Source organism: Genypterus blacodes, unplaced genomic scaffold (genome assembly GCF_046128005.1).
Source record: "Genypterus blacodes isolate CSIRO-AG114 ecotype Tasmania unplaced genomic scaffold, CSIRO-AGI_Gbla_v1 ptg000013l_1, whole genome shotgun sequence".
NCBI lineage: Eukaryota > Metazoa > Chordata > Actinopteri > Ophidiiformes > Ophidiidae > Genypterus > Genypterus blacodes.
The window spans coordinates 313,410-332,500 of record NW_027466827.1 but is presented as its reverse complement, the minus strand read 5'-3'; the positions used below and the strand labels follow the sequence as shown (position 1 = coordinate 332,500).

The 19,091-nt window shown below is 44.0% G+C and overlaps 1 protein-coding gene across 2 annotated transcripts in view; it reads right to left on the bottom strand.

Annotated features, from left to right (window-relative positions):
- Positions 1 to 4,806, bottom strand: part of ptprk (protein tyrosine phosphatase receptor type K) — an 81,776-nt gene extending 76,970 nt beyond the window's left edge. For both annotated transcript variants that reach the window (XM_076167041.1, XM_076167047.1), the window contains exon 1: positions 4,503 to 4,806. In XM_076167041.1, the coding sequence (XP_076023156.1) occupies positions 4,503 to 4,572 (70 nt within the window). In that variant the 5' untranslated portion in view covers positions 4,573 to 4,806. The remainder of the gene's footprint in view (positions 1 to 4,502) is intronic.
- Between the last annotated feature and the right edge of the window lie 14,285 nt (positions 4,807 to 19,091).

Genomic DNA, 19,091 nt, shown 5'->3' with positions numbered 1-19,091 from the left:
TCTCCACATTATCGCCGCGCACACTCGATTGCACAGCTGGCGCCGAGGCTACTCCACATCTGTGTGTCTAACGGGAGTGTGAGGGAAAAGAGTGTGTGAAGGTCTGCGAGTGTGCCCGTGTACTGTAATGTAATTAATCAGCTGAGAGTGTTGATTACTTAATCTGTCATTAGCCAGCCATGTGTGTAAGTGTGTGTGTGTGTGTGTGTGTGTGTGTGTGTGTGTGTGTGTGTGTGTGTGTGTGTGAGTTTCCGGGCCCCTTGCACTGACAGCTGTGACCGGAGCCAAACAGGGCAGAGTGGAGATTGATGATGCTGGACTAATACCATCCTTCATCAGGGGGGATGTGATATTTCAAAGATGGCCGATTTGTTTTGGACACTTTCAGTGGGACTGCACCACCTTCTTGGGTCGGTGTTGCTTGCTGATTGATCGCAGCGACTGTGTCTAGAGGCCGACCAAGAAGCGTGTAAACCATCATCTTAATCCCTGCAAACCGCCACATTAAACAATTTCATATCAAACCACATCTTAATAATGTAATAGATGCAGTTTGTGCTTTTTTATCCGTGATGCTTAGACGGCAACTTTTCTCCTCCGTCTCTCTGCTGACTGCCCGTTTGGAATGCCAGCAGGCGGCGTCGTAAATCAGTTTTTTATGTTTCTGTTGACTTTGCGATCACAAAAATTATGATTTAATCTGTGGCCTCAGTCCAGTGGCGCCGGAATGACTTGTTTTCATGAGCGGCCATCAATCATCCGCTGACACAAATGGACAAATGTGATCATCGTAACAGGTAAATAGTTTGTTTGGGTGTATTAGGAGACTATTAATGTGATAAGGGACAGGAAGCAACGGGATGAGGGTTCACCTGTGTGTCATGGTGTGTGTGCCACTCCTTACCAGATGATGGCTGGGGGGGGGGGACAATTTGGCTGTTTTCTGATTTGAAGTGTGGATGTAAAACTTCTGTAAAATGAGCTTAAGTGTGGCTGCACGGTGTTCCAAGCTCCCTGTACTACTATTTGATTCATTTTAGACTATTTTGAATTTTTCACACGCCCACACACACTCATGCATACAGTCTTATGGGGAATTAGCTAATGAATTAGCAAAACAGATTCATCATAATTTTTCACACACACACACACACACACACACAAACACACACACACACACACAGTGATGAGTGTGCACGCTCCATCCCAAATGAGTGGAGAAATGAGCCAGAGCTTTCGAAGGGAGAGATTTTTTAAAATTGAAAAGCATAGAGCGGATTGGCTCTGCGTTGAAGTGCTTGATTTGTAGACATTAGGATGAGTGACAGCAGGCTGAAGCGTTACTTTAAGGGAGAAAATAAACAGGAGGGCCTTTTGGTTTGGCTCCGTTTTACATGAGCTTTAATGATTTGAATGAGGCGACGTCTTTACATGACTCTGAATGAGAGCCGTTCACATGTTTGTCTTTGTGCCACTGTGCTCCGACAGGCATCGGCCACTCGCTCTCTATTTCTCTCCTACATACACACACGCACACACACAGCGACACAAGTGATGACACACATTCGATCAACACAACACACACCAGAGCGCTCGTACACACTACTCCCCTCCTGCCGCTTTCACAGCCTCCTCCTGAGTGTAGGAGAAGCCCACAGACACAAACCAATGCTTACATTTCTCCTCCTGTCTCTCCTCCTCCCAGCAAAACACACTATTTCATTTCATCTTCCAAAAGCAGCAGAAAAAATAATCCTAATTGCGACAACTTGACTTTAATGATAGAAATGCCCAAATCACTTACAAATATAATTAAAGCAGCTCGTTTGTGATGTTCAGTATCAGCAGCGGCCTTATAAGGCGTGTGGAGACACTAATGGAAAGCGATTATTTCACTTCATTAAGATTGAAGACGCCTGGAATTTGTGTCACAGCTCCATCAGAGGACACGCAGATTGAGAAAGTTGTTGAATTAACGCAAACTCCAGTTTTATGTCGACTTTGTGGCGACATCAAGTAACACTGACTAGAACCGATCCACACCCTGCAAAAGACAGGCATTTATAACACGGACATGGCAGTGATAAGCTGGAAACAATTTCAGCACAACAGCACGATAAGGAGAGACAAGTGAGAGACAAATTTTGTAAACGTGACGTCATTTATGGCACAATCTTGACTGACTGGAAAACGAGAAGATAAAGAGACGATTTAGAGGGAAAAAGACATTAGCACAAACTCAAGGTGACTTAGTTAATAATCTGACAGCCACTTTTAAATCCTCTCCCTCTCATTCTTTCTTGTCCTTGTGTGTGTTGTCAGAGCGCCTCTGCCACTCCGGCTGCAAAGCTGCACTCCAACACACATCTCTCCAACATTCCCTTCACTATTGATTTCCAATTTCTGCTCTTTTTTTCCCCCAGTTGCACTTCACAACGGCCACTGCCCATTAGTCCCATCAGCCTCGCCGATGACACATCACACTCAAAATTACTAAACATTCCCAAGTGCTTTCAATGATAGTAACGACTTTGTATCAAAATCTGAGCTTATTGTGATTTCACAGTGGATCCTCGTCGTTCAGCCAAAACACTTCAGTGCAGTAGAGGGCATGGAAATGATCCACTTTACAGTCAAATGTATTTAATTTAATTGAAGTCAGACATTCCCATTTATTAATTTTCCCCTTATTGTTAATTTCCAAGAGGGTTTGGGGGAGATAACAGTCTTTATTCCAAATTGCAACGCCTGAAATTTATTTATTTGCCCTTTCTTTCCTCACTAATGGCAGCCCTCCTCTCTCTCTCGCTCTCTCCCTCTCTCTCTCTGTCTCTCTCTATCTCTCTCTCCCACGAAAACAGCATCCACTCAGTAGTATTTACTTGCAAATTAACAGCACTTAAATTCCCAAAGAGGCCTCAAAGAAATTCCACACATTTGTTACCCAGAGGACCAAATGCCCCGTGGGGAGGGAGAGGGAGAGGGGGAGGGGGGAGGGGGGAGCTGGTGGGGAGACAGAGGAGTGGGGGTGAGGGGAGGGGGAGGGGGATGGGGGGCGCAATAAAACTGGTAATTAATGTGCAATTTCTAAGCAAGTCATTAACAAGCCTTGCATTAGAAACGACATTTTCTTTATACTATTTCTGTTTATATTTCCGGCGCGTAAATGAAGCATTGTAAGTGGATTGCGTTGCTTTATTTCAGCTTAATTAGCTTTATTATTTTAGTTAACTTTGGAACAGCTGCTTTCTGTGTTTAACTCTGCAAACTGCTCAAATCGGAAATAAAAAACGCACACGATTAAAGGGGGGATCGGGGAGACTTTGGCTGCACGGGAAGAAGAGGAGGAGAGGAGGATGAAGAGGAGTTTGTTTGTGTTGTTTTTTGGGGGAGTTTAGTGCGTAAAGGCGTCGGATCAAAGCGCATCCTGGCGGCGTTGGTGCGGGCACTTCGGTGTGTTTTCCTGGATGGAGCTCGGTACGCGTTTCTGCGCATACAGCTCGCTCTCTCACACACACACACAGACACACACCGGGGCTCCGCGGACAACCGGGTTAATTTGACGGACAGAAAAGATGAGAAATGCAGGAAAAACGATCACATTCCCCATCATCAAACAGGTGAACGGCGTATAAAGCCTCGTATTCTCCATCATTAGGTTTTACTGTTTGCAACGGGAATAAAGTTGGAGCAGACGGGGATCGTTTGCAAACAGCGAAAACAACTGAATGAACTGATAATTTCCTCTCAAACTCCGGCGTCTTTAACGATTCAAGCCATTTTGACTACAATAACAAACGTATTAAAGACCAAATGAGTCGGAATGAACACACTGTTGAATGCAACGCACGTAAGAACCATAAAGTCCAATGTCAGTGAACGCAACAGCCGCAGGCATACCTCGATTAAAGGTGATTCTGCTAACTTTTTTATTCAAAGATCTTCAAAAACGTTATTAACTATTAACTGTAAAGAAGAAAAAAAGGTGCAAATGTTTACGATACGCGCTCATGGTTGCGTGTAAACGTTGTCTAATCGCGTTTCTTCAGCATGAAAGGCAACATTGTGCTTTGTAAATGCGTGTGTGGGAACTTTGCTTGAGTTGAGTGAGTCGCATCGTTGCGTGTTTAGCACCGCAGCCTACTTGGCAAACAGGCAGGATTCAAACAGGACGGACCGAAACGTACCGCATACACTCTCTCACACAGGCGTCAACGCGCTTCACACACACCGTTTCCTCATTTCAACTGCAACAAATACACTTTGCGGGTAAGCCACTTGCATTTTCCAAGCACGATAATGCGAGAAAACAGGCGAGAAAGCAAGGAAACGGAGTGCGGGGCAGCGTTTCCAACTTTTCCCCGGCGCCCCCAAACACACCTGTCAGGAATTCACGGGCTCGCGCTAAACGCCGAAAAACAACAAAAAGGCAACACAATTCTCCGAACTTTTCTCTTTTCCCATCATGAAAAGTCCAAACAGTGCGCTGTCTCCGTCCTTACCTGTCGGTATCTGAGCGGAGACGGTCCTCCAGAGAAGAAGCAGGAGTCCCAAAGGCAAAAGTGTATCCATGTTTTCAAACGTGGCCGTGGGATTCTTTAAAGTTTTCCCGTGGGGGGTTTCCTCCGTCTTCTTCCCCTTCTTTCGCGTTGTCTTCTTCTTCTTCTTTTTCTTTCGCTAATGGTTTGTTATTCCTCCTGATGTGTGTTCAGCCGCCCCATTCTCTCCTTCTTTCTCCGGTTTCTCTCTTTTCGCTTCCTACGGGCTCTCGCCGACTCTCCACTTTGTTACACGCCGTGAGAGGGAGAGAGACGCTGCTCGCGAGCGCAGCGGCGTGAGCGAGGGATAGTCTGTGACGTCACACAAACACGGGCCCGATTCAAAAGAGAGAGAGAGGGAGGGAGAGAGAGGGGGTGGCGGAGGGAGAAGGGGGGGAAGGGAGAGGGGGGTGAGAGACAGGTAGAGTGAGGACAGATAGAAAGAGAGAGGGTATGGGTGAGACACAGAGGAGGAGAGATAGACACAGACTGGAGGAAAGACATGAAAAGTGAAAGAGAGAGAGAGAGAGAGAAAGACAAAAACGAAAGAAAGAGAGACAGGGAGAGTGAGTACAGATAGAAATAGACAGAAGGAGAGACAGGGGATGGAGTGAGAGACAAATAGAGTGGGGAAGAGATGAATGGATGGTAGGGGGTGAGACAGAGGAGGAGAAATAGACAGATGATGGAGGGAAGACAGGAAAAGTAGAGAGGGCAGGGAAAGAAAGACAAAATGAGAGAGAGGGATACAGGGAGAGTGAGGACAGACAGACAGAGGAAAAAATGAGAGACAGAGGCTGGAAGGAGAGACATGGAGAGCGCAAGAGAGGTGGATAGATAGACAGAGAGGGAGAAAAGGGGAGAAAGACAGAGAGCGAGTGACATACAGTTGGGACAGGGACAAAGACAACGAAGGAGAGACGGGGTTGAGAGAGACAAAAAGAGAGAGAGGATGAGGATGAGAGATAGAGAGGGACTGGAAGAATGAAAGAAAGAGTGGGAGAGAGACCAGGACGATGAGAAAGAGGGAGAGACAGAGAAGGAGAGGAAGTCAGAGACAGTGTTAGGGACAGACAGACGGAGACAGACATACCATTGTATTGACTTACTAACCACCTGAATCTGCTCTGATACAAACCAGCTCCGCCCAGAGGATTTGGAATCTGCCATAATTTCATAAAGAAGAAGAAACAGGATAGAAGGTTTAAAAGAGAAGAGAAGTTTAAAAAGTAAAATGATAATAAATTAACTTTTGGTCGCCGTGGAAACGTCAGACGCTGGTTTGCAGTTAACGGGATTGACATGCCGCCATTTCTGCATCGTCAGTGCCTAATAGAGCTTTGGATTGACAGCTCAGGTTAGGTTGTTATCCCAGTGGTCATGCTCTTGGTAACTGGTGATTGTGTGTGTGTGTTCCTGCTGTGCTAACACTCAATCCAACTGTGTGAGCTGCAGGTCTGAGGCTTATTACACTGTGTGTCACTGCCGGGAAAAAAAAGTGATTCAGTTCTGACTCATACCGGATACGCCTTTAGAACATGTAAACAGTCCGAAACCTGTTCGTCTCAGATCTGCTATGGCTTAAAACACACATATCTGAATTATACCATTTTTGATCTGAAACAGCATTTGAATGATGATCTGTAATTGCTTTGAAAGCTTTCAGTCGTTCAGACAATCAACCATTGCTGCACACACACACATACACACACTCCCCAGCCTCCTCATCAAAGGCTCTCTCCCTCTCCACCAGTTTAGTCGCTGTGAAACTTTAAAGATGTTTCAGAAAAACAATAGCTGGTGATGATTTCTTTCTCATTTGCATCCGTTGTTTGCTTCCATCCGGTGAACAAAAAAATAGGAATCAGGCATAAGACGTGGAGTGTAAGCGTAGGCTGCCGCTGTCCTGCAAATAAACATGTGTGTCCCGTCACTAAATATGACCCTGATGTTACTGTGCAGCTACAAAATGTCAATGTTCTGTCCCTACACGCTGTGGCTGCTCTGTTATTACAGACAGCTCTGTATTCTCTCTGTTATGCTCGCTGCAATTGTAAGTTTCAGGCTGTTATTTGGATGTTTTTCCCCTCCACACGTCACACTATATTTACACATGCAGCAGTGTTGTTGCCATCCACTGAACATGACTATATGTGTCTCTGTCTAAACGCCAAGCCATCAGCTGTCATTTATCACAATCTCAAAGCTGAAGCTGCTCTTGTAGACTTTAACCTTACGCTCAAATGCAATGAGACACAGCCGATATTACAGATAAACAAAGGACATACCACACATTTCTTAGCACAATGTGGCCGTTCACTTTCGGCTGCAACATTCCCCTTGTTTGTGATTTGTTTATATGATACAGTTGAGTCAACAATTCCCCACCAGGATTGATCAAATAGTTCCAATTTCCTGTAATCTAACCTGCACAGCACCTTGAGACCAAAACGCCTCCAACCTGAAGTCAGTGATGGCCTGTCAGAGGAATAGCAGGAGAAGTGATGTGAGAGTTACAGTATATACATCAACACTCACAGCAAAAGTGAAATAAAACACGTTTTGACTCCGTTTTGTACCACAGAAAGCTGTGTGCACCGATTGAAAAGTAATGAGCTTTCCCACATTACTATGCTAATTGTGTGTTTCCTGTACTGCAGAGTGAAACCTCCTGATTTAAAAGTGTTTCTTCTTTCTTCTTCTTCTTCTTCTTAGAGGAGCCCCATGGTGTAATGTGTATTTTACTGCTGATCCTCCACAAGTTACTACAGCTTTAGATGCGTCGGTCTGATCGCTTCCCTTCAAATGTCCGTGACTTGAACCTGTAAATGGAAACAACATCCAAGCAGGTTCAGGAGCATTAATTTTCATGGAAATATAAGACAATGTATACAGGAACATTAAAAACATGATATAACATGATAGAGCTTCTATCAAAGTTCTGCATTTCAAGATGGTGGAACAATTGTATCCTATTGTGTCCTATTGTTTCATGTTGCATAGTCTTGTACAACTTTGTTTCACATTGTATGATATCCAAGTGTGTCATATTTTGCATTTTATCATGTTTCATCGGTTCGTATTGTACCTTATTCTATTGTATGAAATCATATTTTAATTGAATATTGAAATATCTGAGGTCATGTAAGATGAACGCGATGTGGGCACATTTATAACGTGTAAAAAGTGTCCAATTATTATTACTACTACTACTAGTATTACAATGCTACCACGGATGCCAAATTCAATTTGTTGATAGAGGGAAATAGTAGGGAGGCTTAGAAATGTGCTGATAAAAAGAAATGACAAGTGTATGGGAACTTTTCAAATTCCATGTTAAAATGATTTTCACCTGACTATAGAAGTGAAAGCTGAGCGGCATTGTCTCGAATTTGGTTAATGGACAGAGGAGAGAAGAGAGAAAGAGAAGCAAAGCAGGACTCAAGGTCAGCTCAATTGATTTCTGCTCCCGTCCATTCACAGAGTCTCTATCAGAGCCTGCAATTAAACGTTTTAATTTTGCAACCTTCACTTCTGAGTTGTTTCTGTGTTGAATGAATGGGACGATGCTTTTCATGACACATTTTCTCTCCTGGCAAATCCTTTCTGGAATGTCACACAATGGGAAGTTAATTCACAATTGAAAGAACTGACAAATGTTGGAAATTCGGCCACGTCCCAATGTTTGCTGCAGATTTGACCAAAACCCACAATTAATAACAAGATCTTGTTTCAAAACAAGCAAACAAATGAATTAATAAATAGCTAAAATGTCAAATGTAAAAATGTAAATGGGTGACAAGGACGGATGAAAGACTCTAAATGCCAACAGAAGGGAACATGGTACATTTTGTCAGAACGAGGATAAAAGCCGTGGCAATAGAAATACATTTATATAACTGTAAATAAAACTGAGGTGGAGGCCAGTATGAAGACGAGTTCACATTATAGACCTCATTATGAATTAGTGAATACAGAGAAGGAGGACCTGCAGAATTAGGGTCCACGGTGGACCCAAATGTATTTTAGGAGAAGGACAGAGTGTGCTTGTTTAAGTAGGACAGGGCTTTGGTGTTTCTGCTTATAAACTTTAGTGTTGAGTCAAAACTTAACATTAAAGAGTGGATGGATGGATGGATGGATGGATGGATGGATGGATCGATGGATGGGTAATGAATTTAAGTAGAGAGGAGACTCTTCCTCTTACCTCCCGATAGACAGATACATCTAATTTCACTATCAGATTTCCATATTGCTTTCCATTCAATGCAACATAAATAGATTTATAAACACACCTACGTAAAGACAGATGCTTAACTATTCATTTATGCATACACATTGCAGGCCGACCTGCGTTAGATGACAGATCTCAGTAAGAAAAAGAAGAAGAAGAGGAGTTCATAACAATGAAGAGCAAATGCTTGAAAGATACAACAAAGAGAAGAGAAGAGGAGTAGAAGGAGAAGATGTGAACAGGAGCAATCCTATTCCCTCATTAAAGAAGCAAACTGTTTGAAATCCAGATAGTGGAGATGCTGAGAAATAGTTTGAGGAGAGGAGAGGAGAGGAGAGGAGAGGAGGATTGTTTCTCTCTGCAGAGAGACTTGGCAAACCTCCACGTTAACACACACACACAGAGGTAAACCATTTGGGGTCTGTATACGCGAGATATGCATGTTCATGTTCAGTCTCAAGGTCGAGCTGTGGTCGGAGACTATTTAGTTTGTGTTTGTGTGTGTGTGTGTGTGTGTGTGTGTGTGTGTGTGTGTGTGTGTGTGTGTGTGTGTGTGTGTGTGTGTGTGTGTGTGTTTGTGTGTGGTATATATTTGAAGAAAGACAGATAGGAAGAGAGAAGGTTTATGTGCGTCATTTCTCACAGACTCAGGTATGAGGCATGTAACTTTCTGTGGGAGTGTGTAAACACGCAGGCACAGTTCTTTGCTCATATATGCTCACATGCATGCATGCACACACACACACATACACGCACATGCACACACACACACAAGCGACACACCTCACACACACTTTAGATCTTTATCAGGTTCTCACAAAATATGTAACATGACTTACACAAAAATTCTTCTTCTCTCCCATCTCTCCCTCCCTATGCCTTAGACACACACATGCACAAAGCCACACACACACATACACACATACACAGAGGGACACCCACAAAGACAATCGCACTTAAGTCCAGTTTTTCAGCTCATCATTCAGTTGTCTAACAGCTCCCTGGAGGACCCATGTGTGTGAACGCAGCCTGGCCCTACACTCACAGTCGTCGTCCTTGGTTTGAAAACCATTTCTGACCCCAGAACAATGATGATGTCGCTATCTTTGTCATTCTACCACCACAAACTGTGTTTGATTTTACTGCAGAATACTCAGGTTTACACACTGGCACGCAGTGAAAGGTAATTAATCGTGTAATGGTTTCGGTAACACCACAAGGTCCTTGGAAAGAATGTGTGGCATCTTTGTTCATGACTCCTTCAATCTCAAATATTGTAGCTTTGTATCGTTGGTTTTGATCCAATCTGGTTTTCATGAGAAGGGGAAAGGAATGGAAACTATTTCCCACAAGGTAGTGTGACTAAATATTACATTTGTTTTGATCATTTGGAGATAATCAGGTGATGCTGTTTCTCCAAATTTGGCCTGTTGACATGGAAACCTTATGCAAACTAGATGAAATGTATTTCTGTGGCAAGTATACTGTCAACTTTATCTTCTGTACCTGTCTGTCTGTCTGTCTGTCTGTCTGTCTGTCTGTCTGTCTGTCTGTCTGTCTGTCTGTCTGTCTGTCTGTGTCTGGAAAACGTGACAAACTAGAACATGCTGTGAAATCCTCGTTGTTATGTAATTATATTGTTTGATCATCTCTTATAGCTGTGTCTTTGCCAAATTGTTTTATGCCTCATTATGTTTTCCCCTTTGTACATAACAGCTTTTTTAATGACTCAACCATTTCACTCACTCGCTGCCCTCATCTCTGCCTGTCCACCCGACTACACGGAGGAAGGATCAGTCTATGCTCCAACTGTCTGCCTTTTCCTTTCTCATCTGTCATGCTGCAGACACAGTCGGGCCTATTTTTGTCTGGTGACTGACTTTGCAGGGAGCTGTGAAGTGTTAACATGCAAGTTCTTCGTCTTGTTGCATTTTTGCTGTTGTTTTTGGAACAGAAATAGGATTTCTTTTCTGGGGAAAGACTAAACAGAACAGAAACACATGGAGTTATGGGTATCAAAGTGATTTATCAAGCTTTCTGAACTCCAAAATTACAGAATTCCTCTTTTGGTGCAATTTTAGGTGCAAGAATACAATCTTCTGTGCAAAGTATGACACAGATCTAAGATATGTGTTGCACTATATGTGTGGAAGCTGTTGTGCAGTGTTCTGTAGTGTTGGTGTCACAATGGACAGTGTGTGTGTGTGTGTGTGTGTATTTCTATTCTGTCTTGGCCTATAAGGCTGGCATTGCCCAGTTGTCTGTTCGGCTGTTACCATGGTAATGCCCACTATGCCAGGCCAACACCATATGGTTGCTATGGTAACATTCCATTTTGTTGGCCGATGTCGGTGAGCCAGGTGTATCTGCCAGCTGGTACTGACAGGTGGAGGGTGGGAGTGTGTGTGTGTACTATGTGTGTGTACTATGTGTGTGTGTGTGTGCTTGCGCCTTGCGTCTGTTTGAGAGCAGATAAACCAGAAAAATTCATCCCCCAGAAGACAAAATAAACAAGAACAGACAGACTATTGAACAAAAGAGTGGTATTTATTCCGCACATTTACAAATGGTGATATTTAGGAGCATCCGTTCACCATTTATGAAACTCTCCAAACTCTTTATGGGCTCCCACAACTTAAGCCAAACACACACTCTCTATCCTTGTGATATTGAGTGGCAGCAATACATTATGGCTTTGTCTGCTTTGGGATAAATGTGGAGGTTCTGCAGATTGATTTGACTCAAAAAAAGAGAGAGAGAGAACAACCTTCCGACACAAAAGACCAAGCGAGTGGTCATTATCTGTGCAGTTGTGTTTGAACCATAGGGGTCAGAACAACAAGGCTTTCTTCAGTTTGCTGACCATAGTAACAAGACATGGCACAGAAACACGAGCGCCTTCAGAGAGAAGGCAGGCAGCACAGCATAGGGATAAACTTTGTGATTATTTTCAGGGCGGCTAAGGTAGACTGACAGCTCTGGATGGAGCGGTTTGTTAAAGGCTAACAAGCAAAGTGGGCACAGCTGGGCCGAGTGATAGCCGACAGGTGGACGGAGGAGAGGACGAGGGGACACAGGGTTCCTTGGCGTGGCCAAGTGGGCTCCTCAACAATGGCCGATTGGGAACCAATGGCTCAATCGGGGTACTGCTTTTTAAGATCAGCAACCTCTGCAGAAGGGGCCATCCCCATCAGTTAGGGTGAAGCAGTGTGTGGCACTCTAAGCAAAATTGGGGATAGATGTATTTCTTGGATTCACAATGATTTCCTTAAGCAATATTCATGATATGAAGATGGAATCCTCACAGCAAGACATAGTTTGTGAGAGTTTAGATTGATCCTCTTTTCCTTCATAGCCTTACTTTCCTTTACATGTCTTTCCACTTCTTTCTGCATCCATTATTTGTAAATACTGAAATATGTCCTATGAACATGATGACCGTCCAATACATTCTGTAACATAAGCACTATTTTACAGACAGTGGTGTGGGCTCTATGTGTGTGTGTGTGTGTGTGTGTATGTGTGTGTGTGTGTGTGTGTGTGTGTGTGTGTGTGTAGGTGAATGGAATGGGATACTCAGTGTATTATTTGTATAGCCTTGTCAAATTCGACAGCTTGGTGAGGGACGTTTGTACACGACTTTTGATGGGCATTGTGTGTGTGTGTGTTTCTTGGAAAGTAATGCCAAGGACAAATTGCAACACATTGTCAGACTGCATTGCTGAAATGGTCCTTAGTTTTGAATATTTCAGTGACTGAGACTGCATTGTATCTCTCCTTTTTCTTTTAGCTATCAAAACACACAGACGCTAGTCATGGTGGGGGGACAGCAGAGACAGATGGAGCCGAGCTGGTCCGTGGTCCGAGCTGGAATCTCCCTCTGAAGAGCAGGATGAGAGGTGGTGGGGGTGGAGGATTTTAAAATTCTGGCAACAGCAAGATGATTGGCTTGATTTTTACAGCAGAAAGACACATAACAACAGATAGTGTGAAAACAGTGGGGCAGTGTGTGTCGTGATTGTGTTGGTTAGCCTGAGTAATACGTTGGTGGTGGTGGCTGGTGTCATCTGCATAAAGGTGCAGACCAACATTTGACACAGCATAACCGATGTTACCAATAAAGACAATGAACAGGAGAGGACCTAGTACATATCCATGGGGTACACCGTGAGAGATTCTACGCTCAGAACCATTCACTTGAACACAGTAAAGCCATCATAACAGCCTACTGCCTTCAAAAACAACATTCTGAAGCGTTCTTTTCTATAAAAGGGTTAATAAGAAGAAAGCGGTTACAAGTAGATGTCATAGGGTCCAGAGTCCCAGATGTTATCAAGCTGATGAAGGCCCACATGGATTTGTAAGTCATTAAGTGGTTAATGGTTAAGACCCAAACTTGTAGTTATGAGGTTTATATCTGACATTCACAGCATGACAGAAGGACAAGGAACATGAAAAATTGTGTAAAGTTTGCTCTTGCCGGAGGAAGTGTGTGTGTGTGTGTGTGTGTGTGTATGCTTCTCCCTGCACATGTGTAGCTATGTTTGTTTGGCACAGGCGATGTGTGTGGTTACATGATGTACTCTAAGTATCTGTGTGAGGTTACGCGCGCGTGTGTGTGTGTGTGTGTGTGTGTGTGTGTGTGTGTGTGTGTGTGTGTGTGTGTGTGTGTGTGTGTGTGTGTGTGTGTCTTTGCCCACGGAGAGGAGAGGAGGTAAATTCATATCAGAGTGTTTTTGCTACAGGCATGGTAATTATGGCAGTTTTTAATAACTATGCTTTATAATCATTTAGCACTGATGATGCACACACACACACACACACACACACACACACACACATATATACACACACCTCTCTTCAGGCACTAATGAATTTAGATGTGATAGGCACTGAAGCTGAACTTAAGGGGGAGCAAGTGAGATGGATAAATTGTAAGGAAGGCCACCGGAGAGGCGGGGAAACAAAATACAGCTTTTCCATGAACGTGTTGCGCAACATCAATAATTTTTCATCCCAGGGAAAGCAGAACCACTTCAATGGCTGTGACCAGATCCCGATTTCACTAAACTGTGTGAGATTTGCATCGTGCAGGTTGTGTCAAAGAGCTGCTGCATCATAATTGACAGATTTAGGGCAAAATAATTGTGGAACGTCTGACAAATTAAAAGCCTTCATTAATGTTTATATGTTGTGCTGCTGGTAGCTGGAGTTGATTGCGTCGCTTCTCCCACAGGTTGTAGTTCAAGGGTAGATTTTTAGATAAATAACCTCTCCTCTCCTCTCCTCTCCCCTTCCGTCCCCTCCTCTCCTCTCCTCTCCCCTCCTCTCCTCTCCTCTCATCCGCCCCCCTCCCCTCCCCTCCTTTCCCCTCCCTTCCTCTCCCCTCCCCTCCTCTCTTCTCCTCTCCTCTCCACTCCACTCCTCTCCTCTTCTCTTCTCTTCTCTTCTCTCCTCTCCTCTCCTCTCCTCTCCTCTCATGGGTTTAGACAGGTACTGAGTGTGGCAGAGCTGAGTGAATTGGTTGCTGAGATGGGTCATTAGCTTTTCGCCCTCCGCTATCGATCTAAGGGAGAGACGAGACGGGAGGAAAGAAAGGGAGAGACAGACAGGGAGAGGCGGAGAGACGGGAGCCCGGCTGTGCACTCAAATTGAGACAATTGGAGAGAATCAAACGCTGAATGGAGAGAATGCAACACAACTGGATAAATGTATTAAACTGTCTTGAATGCTTTATTCCAACTTAATGTCACTGGTTCAGCAAGTGGGCGGCCATTTCATACATTGTATTTAGCTTTTTACTTTTTCACAAAAAGGCCTGCTTGAAAGCTTTATAACCACTAGAAAGGATAATTTCAGCTAATGTTCTGAAAATAATAAGTAAAGTAATTAAATGGAAGTAGTCTGCATGTTACTCTCATCCTTTTCTTGTTGGCATGACATTCAGTAATTCATGTATTTGGTATTTAGCCGCTCATCCATTCATGAAAAAAGGAAGAATTCTCCTCTGTTCTAATGATCTTAACGGACTGTGACATCATTGTGGTTGTGTTTATTGATTAAAACGCTGGCAGCCGTCAGGAAGTTGAAATAGGATCCCAATCCAATCACGGCTCAACTTAATGCCATTAGTAGCTGCCATTGGCTGGCTGGTTGCTCGGTAACATGATTAGCAGTAAAGCAGTTTGATGTTAATGAGATTTGCTGTTATTGGTGTCTGATCAAATCACATCACTGATGAGTACACACACACACACACACACACACACAGACACACACACACACACACACACACACACACACACACACACACACACACTCCTAAAAATTCTGAGACCAACACATGCCCACAAGCAGACAGATATTCATGTGCACACATTGGTGGAATATATGTAGATTTATACTAAATCAGCGAAACCTACACCTTTATTAAATGTAAACATGCACACGCACAGACTGCCTCATTTTACTGCATCACAACAAATACCGAAAACCATCACACAGGCAGAAAAAAAAGATATTAATGGCGCGAAAAGAGTGGAGATGGAAGGAAAAGCGAACCGAACGGCGAGTAGAATGTCTTTTATTATGGCCCAAAGACGAGTCGCAGGATGAATGCCTATAATTATTCTGTTAAAGCTACTGATTTTATGGCACAACAACAAATTGGAACAAAGAGATAGATGGCGCGAGCATTAGAGCAGCACACAATCCACGTCCCGCAGTAACATCGACAACATCAGTCTGCAGCGGAAAAACTCCATCAATCCACTGGAATTGATTTGCTTGGTGAGGCAAAGCTAAGAGGGTAAAAACACACCAGTGGGGTGCACAGTCATCCCCGCAGGCCACGTTAGTACATCATCGGTTAAACACACTCCAACATCTGTTTTCAATATTTGTCTGCGGTTTATAATGTAAGATATTATTGCTCAAGTGGCGACACATTCGCCGGCTCTGTTGCAAGAGTTGGGTTAAATCATAATAAAACGTAAATAACTTGACACGCCTATATACCACCTCATCCCCATTACTGTGATTAAAACCGCTAAGCAATAAGAACAATAACACTGAATGGAAATGACAGATTTACTCCAAAAAGTGAAGTAAAAGGGAACACATTTTACATCCATTGGTTTGTATTTGTGTTACTTCATACTTCAAACGTACTTAATACTTTGTCATACTTGCCATTCCTGATAACAAGTTACTTCTCACATAAAAGTTTGTATAAAAACATTCACAATATGTTGCACGATTGCATGACACAGTTTGACTCGTGGCATTACGCAAGAATACTTTCCCTAAATGTATTCCCGTTCCCAAATTCTCTATCATGGTATTCCTAATGTTGAAGGATCAGAATACTTTCACTGACCTGACAAATGTACCACCAACGTATGGACCAAACCTTATTTGTGAGTTGCTAGGGGCAGAATTTGTAGTTTTGATGAATGGTGAATAGACCGCAGCTCGTGACAACTTGCCAACTGGCACAGAGCCGGTTATGAATATTCATGGCGGGAGCAGTCGGCTGCAGAGACTCACACTCAGCTTTTGTGCTCTGCTAACATGCACAAATTGATAATCTGGCTTTTCTACCTTACAGGCCTTTCCTGTTGGATTAATGTTACTGCTGAGTTGAGTCACACTCCAGTTTTTGAACATGGACTTTCCTCTGTGTTACTGGAGGTGTGGATCTACTTCACACTAAAGGCAGCACCAAGAAAGTGTGTTTGTGATTACCATCTGTGTGTGTGCGTGAGTGGTGTGTGAGTGTGTGGGAGGACAGACGGCGTCTCACGTGGAAATCTTTAAATTACTGCGTAGTGGCACTAAGGAGGAAATGCGAACGTGTGAGTGCGTGTTTGTGAAAATGAGTTTGTGTGTGTGTCTGCGTGGTTGCATGTTCCCAAATTATCTTAAAATGTGGAGGTGTGTGTGTGTGTGCATGTAGGTAAAGGGGTTCCTCTCTCTTTGTAAGCTGAAATGGCAACTTCTCTTTCCACTTGCACTGATTCCCGTATAATTAATCAGCCATACAATTACCACAGAACAGAGACGGAACAAGTGAGCGGAAAGAAATAGGTAGAGAGACAAAGCGGTAGAGAGAGGGAGAGAGAGAGAGAGAGAGAGAGAGGGAGAGAGGGAGAGCAGAAAAAACTTCTATCTGGATCCATTGTGAGGGAGACGGAGAGGGAGAAAGAGAAGGTTTCTCTTGAAAGGTGATAATAAGGAGCCCTTAAAAGAACAAATGAAACTGTCATCCCCCCCCCCCCACGTCTCCCCTCCTCCGCCCACCTCCCTCCTCCGTCCTGTGGAGGGATAATGAAGGGGGAAAGCGAGAAAGTGAGGGAGAACGAGTGTTTCTCAACATGAGACCTTTTGTCGAAACATCTCCAGCGCGCTCCCTCCCTCCCTCCCTCACCTCCCCTCCGCTTTTCCTGGTCCTCCTCCTCCCCACCATCTACTCTACCCTGCGTCTCCCTTCAACACCTTTTCCTTTTGTCGTGTGTGTGTTTTTTCTAATATCTACCCCCAGCCACACGCTCTCCAACACTTCCATTATGCTGGACATTAATTCCCAGGTTCCTATCGAGTCGACAGGTTTGAATTGGTCCAGAGTTGAACCTGTTCTCCACTCTCATCCAATACTGCGGTCAGTTATTATGCTAATGGGACACAATTTAATATTGGAGCGATTCTCTTTGTTCCAGTCCAGTTTCATTACGCTGGGGGAACTTGTTACATAGAGCAACACCTCCTCTTCAACACCTCTGCCTCTCTCTCTCTCTCTCGTTGTCGAGGGGATCACACGCGATCCAGGTGAACGCACCAAACTCTCCTACTCTCCCTAGCTGCAAAAATGCTGTCAAAGTGCCCTTGAGCAAGACCATTAATGCATAACCGGCTCCTTGATCCCAGACGCTGTTACTGATTAGATTTTGCGTGTTTCAGATTGGTCTTTTCCCATTATTCAAAGTTGTCACCCTCATACATGACACAAGTGTCAGTAAGTACCTGAAAGCGTTTTGCGTTCCTTCTGCCAACAAGTACATTGATTTGTTAGATCTAAGTTGTATAACACTCGAGTCCTCCTGGCTCCGATTTCCATGTTCGAGGCTGACGGGTGAGCTCACTTTTTGCAGCACTGCCTTTCCTTCCTTTCAGGCCATTTCACCTCATAAATGACGACCGCTGAGAAATCATTAATTTCCAGCGAAGGGTGAGTGCAGAGCCGCGGGCAGCCTGGCAGATACTAGCGGGAAGTGAGCTCTGTCTCACCCAAAAAAACAAAGCGATACGCCGGGTCCTTCATATCCAGCTTCTAAAGGCCGTCTGTGTGCAACGCTGTGCTTGACCAATGACACGTCAACTCTGATCCTTCAGTCAGATAAGAAAAGCTCATTCTTGCTGTGTACTCTACCCGGTGCAGTAGAAATGGAACAGCGGACCCGCCGCGGAAATAACTCTGAAAGGGCCACTGATTGCAGGTTTGGTACAGGTTGCCGACTTGCTGTCCGTCGTGCAAATGTAAAGGAACATGTACGAGGATAAACGTGCGGAGAAATACAGCTTTTAACTCCGTCTGGATCATGAATAGAATGACATATTGCACCACAGGGGTGATTGTGTGATGGTGTCGAGCCCCTGTAACTACAATTTTTTTTTTTCAGGAGCCGATTCCTCCTCTTCGTCTTCACACTGAGAAACAAGGATGTCGCAGGGAGGCTGCGTGGGTCTGCAGGCGACACACTGCTTATCGTCTCAGAGACAGTTTAGGATGATTCGGTTACAGAGCCGCGGGGAAGCCGAGTCCAGCTGGACCAAAAACGATCAGAGATCAGCCGAACACACCGCGGAATCAAACAAGACCATTACCGAAGATAGAGGGACTTTGAGTGTTTCTCTTTGTGTGTCCGTCTTGGTTTTTATTTTTCCCACTGTGTGTGTGTGAGAGTGTGAGTGTGTGTCTGCGAATGTGTCTGTGTGTCTGTGTGTGTGTGTCAGAAGGGGACAGCAGATGGGCAATAGAAATATCAGTATATTAATCCTCAACACGTCGCAGAACACTAATTACTGATTAATAACCACAAGACTGATCTGCCTCTCTCTCTGTCTCTCTCTCTGTCTGTCACACACACACACACACATACACACATTGGTCTGTCTGATTCATTTGGACAGAGAGAGAGAGTCAGAGAGAGCAGGAAAATTAAGAGAAAAGAGGGAGGGAAAGAGAGATAAGGGGATGCAGAGGGAATTCAAGTGTGTTATCGTTTCATCACAGAGCTCTCCATTGTTTCTAATCCACTTAT